The sequence below is a fragment of the Rhinopithecus bieti genome, unplaced genomic scaffold, assembly GCF_001698545.2.
Source record: "Rhinopithecus bieti isolate Rb0 unplaced genomic scaffold, ASM169854v2 scaffold_15500, whole genome shotgun sequence".
Taxonomy (NCBI): Eukaryota; Metazoa; Chordata; class Mammalia; order Primates; family Cercopithecidae; genus Rhinopithecus; species Rhinopithecus bieti.
The window spans coordinates 295,233-301,352 of NW_016808186.1; the positions used below are offsets into that span (position 1 = coordinate 295,233).

Below are 6,120 nucleotides of genomic sequence, written 5' to 3' on the forward strand. Positions count from 1 at the left end.
ATTATCTATTTATTTATTTTTTTATTTTTTTGAGACGGAGTCTCGCTCTGTCGCCCAGGCTGGAGTGCGGTGGCGGGATCTCCACTCACTGCAAGCTCCGCCTCCGGGGTTCACGCCATTCTCCTGCCTCAGCCTCCCGTGTAGCTGGGACTACAGGCGCCGCCACCGCGCCGGGCTAATTTTTTTTTGTATTTTTAGTAGAGACAGGGTTTCACCATGTTAGTCAGGATGGTCTCGATCTCCTGACCTCGTGATCCGCCCGTCTCGGCCTCCCAAAGTGTTGGGATTACAGGCGTGAGCCACCGCGCCTGGCCTATTTTATTATTTTTGTTGTTGTTGAGACGGAGACTTCCTGTATTGCTTAGGCTGGAGTGCAGTGGCACGATCTCAGCTCACCGCAACCTCCACCTCCCAGGTTCAAGCGATTCTCCCGCCTCAGCCTCCCGAGTAGCTGGGACTACAGGCATGTGCCACCATACGCAGCTAATTTTTGTATTTTTAGTAGAGACGAGGTTTCACCATTTTGGCCAGGTTGGTCTCAAATTCCTGACTTCAGGTGATCTGCCCGCCTTGGCTTCCCAAAGTGCTGGGATTACAGGCGTGAACCACCATGCCCGGCCACCTGGACCCATTTAGATTAAGTCAATTTACTGGGGCTCCAGAGGAAGGTCTTCAGGACTCAGACCTTAGTTATAGATTAGAAGAAGTTAATCGCTAATGTCTTTAGATGAATGCACACTTACACATAGACATACAGCTTAGAAGGTATAGAAGCTCTGGAGAACTTTGTAATTTTGAGTTGGTCAGGCAATAATGTCCAGGCCTTCTCCCAGTAACCGGTTACAGAAATAAACTCCTCCTCTCCCAGTTCATCTGCATCTCATTTTTGAACCACCAGAATAAGCAGCCTGACCCTCAGTTTGGTCCAGGAACAAAAATTCAAACTGGAGTATGTCAAATTATCGCTTTTGCCCTGGATAGGAAAAATCACTGTCCTTGAGCGATAATATTGACCCTCCTGGAAGAGACTGCCCGGTTGGGAATTGCGGGGAAGAGATAAACATGCAAAATGAGGATCTGGGAGCATCTCAGCCTCACCTTTATAAATTCCATTCCAGCCACCGTATTGGCTGTTTCCAAGTTGATTCTCTAGGGAACCCCCGTGATCTGATGTAAAATAAATGAGGGTGCTGTTGGTCAAACCTTCCATATCCAAAGTGTCAAGGATCTGTCCTGCAAAGAACAGATGTTTTTGAGGCCATCGAAATAGAAAAGTATCAGAAATGAAGCCCGAAGTGTATGCTTTAGTATTTGGAGGCTATCCGCAAGAATGAATCCTTCGTTTTAACGCATAACGGAAGTCACTTGTTTCATTTTGATACCCTTTGTTGGAGATCGATGTCTGACTTTCTATGCACCCCGTCCTTTGCTCAGAATTTTAGGCAACCTACAAGGACAAAATATCAAAAACTTAAAAGTGTGGCATGTAGACTGGGCACAGTGGCTCACACCTGTAATGCCGGCACTTTAGAAGGTCAAGGCAGGAGGATCATTTGGGCTCAGGAGCTGGAGACCAGCCTGGCCAAGATGGTGAAACTACATCTCTACTAAAAATACAAAAATTACCCGGGCGTGGTAGCACATGCCTGTAGTACCAGCTACTTGGCAGGCTGAGGCAGGAGAATAGCTTGAACTCGGGAAGTGGAGATTGCCATAAGCCGAGATCACACCACTGCACTCCAGCCTGGGTGACAGAGTGAGACTCGGTCTCAAAAACAAACAAACAAAAAAAAAAAAACAAAAGAAAAGAAAAAAAAAGTGAGGCATGTGAACATTCCAGAGAAGAAAGCATAGGCTGAAAATGCAGACCAGTCCTCAACAGTGACGCTGAGCTTCTTGCAGTCACACACGAGGGCACTCGTGTCATTAATGCCACTCACAGTTGGCCGGGCACAGTGCCTCATGCCTGAAATCTCAGCAATTTGGGATGCTGAGGCAGGGGCCTCGTTGAGCCTATGAGTTTAAGACCAGCCTGAACAACATAAAAAGAACTCGTCTCTACAAATAATAAAAAAATTAGCCGGGTGTGGTAGCGCACACCTGTGGTCCCAGGAGGCTAAGGTGGGAGGATTGCTTGAGCCTGGGAAAATAGGGTGCAGTGAACCATGGTTGCACCACTGCACTCCAGCCTGGGTAAGAGTGAGACCCTGTCGACTAGGCGCAGTGGCTCACGCCTGTAATCCCAGCACTTTGGGAGGCCGAGGCGGGCGGATCATGAGGTCAGCAGTTCGAGACCAGCCTGGCCAACATGGTGAAACCCCATCTCTACTAAAAATACAAAAATTAGCGAGGCACGGTGGCGGGTCCTGTAATCCCAGCTACTCTGGAGGCTGAGGCAGGAGAATCGCTTGAACCCGGGAGGCAGAGGTTGCAGTGAGCCGAGACCATGCCATTGCACTCCAGCCTGGGCAACAGAGTGAGACACTATCTCAAAGAAAAAAAAAAAAAGTGAGACCCTGTCACACACACACACAATTAACTTTTTCTCCTTCCTTGCCTAGCTTGTTAAGGAAACAAAATATTTTAAAAACACAACTTTCACCCAAATCTCTGACGGCAATTATTCTGAGGATCCTGGGATTCTCAAGCCCACCACCACCTAAACCCTGGGGTTCCTAAGTTCTTTTTTGGGAGGCAGGGATGTGCTGTGCCCATATACAGGTACTCACCCAGCCCTGACTCACTCAAGCGATATCCCCTTCCATCCTGTTCTAAACCCAGGAAATATAATGAGTGAATGAGGCAAAACAATCCAGACCCACAGGAGTTTACATTCTCCCGGGGGAACATGGAAAATCGACCCACCTAACACATGGTCATGAAGAGAAACAATGGCGGTGCTGTGTTAGGAAAAAAAGAAGAAAGAAGACAGAAATCAGAAAGAAGAAGAAGAGGAAGAAGTGGAAGAGGAAGAAGAAGGAGGAGGAGGAGAAGGAGGAGAAGGAGAAGAAGGAGGATGAGGAGGAGGAGGAGAAATATGAAGAATAAGAACAAGAAGAAGAAGAAGAAGAGGGGGAGGAGGAGAAAGGAGGAAGAGGAGGAGGAAAACAAAGGCAAACAGAAAAGGACCACAGGAGAATGGGGGAGAAGATGATTGGGAAGGAGCTACTTTAGGGGTGAGTCAGGGCAGGCTCTGAAGAGGAGCCAGCGAAGCCTGAGGAAGCGTTCCAGGAGGAAACAGCAGGTGTGGAAGCCCTGACAGAGGACACATGTGAAAGATACTGTGTGGTGTCCACGTGGCCAGAATGCAGCAGGTGGGGAGGACAAAGGGGTTGGGTGGAGATCAGACTAGGATCTGGGCAGCAGCAGCTCGTGGGGCTTTTGTAGGCGATAGGAGGAAATTTAGTCCTATTTTCAGTGCAGGGGAGCCACTAGCCACTCTACAGCAGAGAGGAATTTTATCTGCTCTTTCTTTCATTTGTCTACCACACGACGATAGGATGTAGACATCTTTGGGGCCAAAATTCCGTATGCCACTTGGGAATTAAGACATGGAACTCTCTGAGGTCATTATTGTATCTAACACATGGGGATTAAGACGTGGACATCTTTGGGGTCATTATTCTGTCTCCCACATGGGGATTAGAAAGTGGCTACCTTTGGGGCCATTTTTCTGTCTACCACATCAGGATTAGGACATGGACGTCTTTGCAGCCATTATTCTGTCTAGGGAGTGGACAGTTTTGGGGCTATCATTCTTTCTGCACATGGGATTAAGACGTGGACATCTTTGGTCAAATAGCGTTGCCTTCCATGCACGTGTTATGGAATTCACTCTCTGCTAATGGAGTGAAGATCTGTCCTATAATATTTTGGACTCTTAAAATCCAATCGCACTGCAATCGCTATTCTGCATCTTCTGTCTTTAACCTTCTCGTTCTTTGTTTCCTTTTCTGCTTCTGTTGCTGCAGGGGAAGCAGCCCGTTTTCCCTGGAAGGGCACTTACCTACCATCCAGTCCATCTCCTCTACGTTGTCCCCATACAGCCCGTGGAGACTCTTCCCGAGGAAGTTCTCCATAGTGATAAGAGGGATGTGGACGTGCAAAAAGGAAACAAAGAGGAGGAAAGGCCCATGCTTATTCCTAAAAATAAACACAAAGCACTTAAGGTTACTTTTTTGGTAAAACAGAGATTGAAGTCCTGTAGAGACTAAATATGGATGTCACTTGTCACATCCTTACTCAAATGTCTTCTCAACCCTGCTCACCAAAAAGAAACACTCAGAACTCTTCTTCGACAGAAAAATAATTCTTATGTTTAACAATCTTCCTTTTTTTGGTTGTTATTTTAAAGACAGGGCCTTGCTCTGTTACCCACGCTGGAGTGCAGTGACATGATCTCAGCTCACTGCAGCCTCAATCTCCCAGGCTCAAGTGATCCTCCCACCTCAGCCTCCCAAGTAGCTGGGGCCACAGGCATGTGCTAACAGGCTCAGCTAATTTTTTTTTTTTTTTGGTAGAGACAGGGTCTCACTATGTTTACTAGGCTGGTCTTGAACTCCTCGGCTCACATGACCTGCTCCTGCCCATCTCAGCCTTCAAAAGTGCTGGATTACAGGCGTGAGCCACCATGCCTTTCTGGTCTGTTACCTCTCTCTCTCTCCTTTTTTTTTTTTTGAGATGGATCCTGGCTCTGTCGACCAGGCTGGGGTGCAGTGGCATGATCTCAGCTCACTGCAACTTCTGCCTCCCGGGTTCAAGCAATTCTCCTGCCTCAGCCTCCCAAGTAGCTGGGATCACAGGTGTGCGCCACAATGCCCATCCTGCTTAAGACTCATTAACATCATGAATTTCCCCTTCCCTTCTGAAATCGATTTAAAAATCCACACTGGGCCAGGTGTGGTGGCTCACACCTGCAATCCCAGCATTTAGGGAGGCTGAGGCAGGAGCATTGCTTCAGCCTAGGAGTTCGAGACCAGCATGGGAAACAGCAAGACCCCATCTCTACTAAAAATACAAAACTTAGCGGGGTGTGGTGACATACACCTGGACTCCCAACTGCTCAGGAGGGTGGGGCGGGAGGATTGCTTGACCCTGGGAGGAAGAGGTTGCAGTGAGCTGAGATTGCACCACTGCACTTCAGCTTGGACAACCGGAGTGAAATCCTGTCTCAAAATAAATAAATAAATAAATAAATAACCATACTGATTTAGTGCATCTTTTTTCCCCTGAGTATTATAATGTTCTAACTCTACATACTTAATGCAAAGTTAAAAGAACTGCAGGTTACTCTCTGACATGACTTTTATTTTGTTCAGTTATTTCAATATATATTTTTGACCTCAAGCCTTAACTTATAGAATAAGTGGTGTTGCACATTCAATTTTCTTTATAATTGCTATCACGTAGTGAGGATTAGGACATAAAATAGTTATAAAAAGCACACTTTAAAAATGAGGCATATTGGGTTATTAATATTATTTTCATTGTCCTCCTTGAAAGTAGTGCTTTAGCTTCTCCCTCCCTTCACCTGGCCTTCATGGTCTAATCTAGATCCTTAAAGCAAAAGAGCAATGGTGAAGGTGTTAGCCTTAATTAGAACACATCAGGCTGGGCATGGTGTCTCATGCCTGTGATCTCAGCACTTTGGGAGGCTGAGGCAGGAGGATAGGCTGAGCCCAGGAGTTCAAGACCAGCCTGGGCAACATGGCCAGATCCTATCACATTAAGAATCAAAAAGAACGCAACAGTCTTACCTGCTTTAATTTGCAAGCTAATTGTCAATGTCCTTTCTGTCATACATTAGGTATTGCCATGAAGAACTCTCTAAGAGGCTGGGTGTGGTGGCTCATGCCTATAATCCCAGCACTTTGGGAAGCCGAGGTGGGTGGATCACTTGCGGTCAGGAGTTCAAGACCAGCCTGGCCAACATGGCAAAACCCATCTCTACTAAAAATATGAAAGTTAGCTGGGCATGGTGGTGCATGCCTGTAATCCCAGTTACTTGGAAGGCTGAGGTACGGGAATCGCTTGAACTCAGGAGCAGAGGTTGCAGTGAGCCAAGATTGCACCACTGCACTCCAGACTGGGCCACAGCTTGAGACTCTGTCTCAAAAAAAA

General features: G+C 46.9%; 1 protein-coding gene across 1 annotated transcript in view; it reads right to left on the reverse strand.

Annotated features, from left to right (window-relative positions):
- Positions 1 to 6,120, reverse strand: part of ARSL (arylsulfatase L) — a 29,610-nt gene that overhangs the window by 7,703 nt on the left and 15,787 nt on the right. The window contains exons 6-7 of the mRNA XM_017885681.1: positions 4,007 to 4,143; positions 1,099 to 1,233 (exon numbers count right to left, since the gene is read on the reverse strand). Of these exons, the coding sequence (XP_017741170.1) occupies positions 1,099 to 1,233; positions 4,007 to 4,143 (272 nt within the window). The remainder of the gene's footprint in view (positions 1 to 1,098; positions 1,234 to 4,006; positions 4,144 to 6,120) is intronic.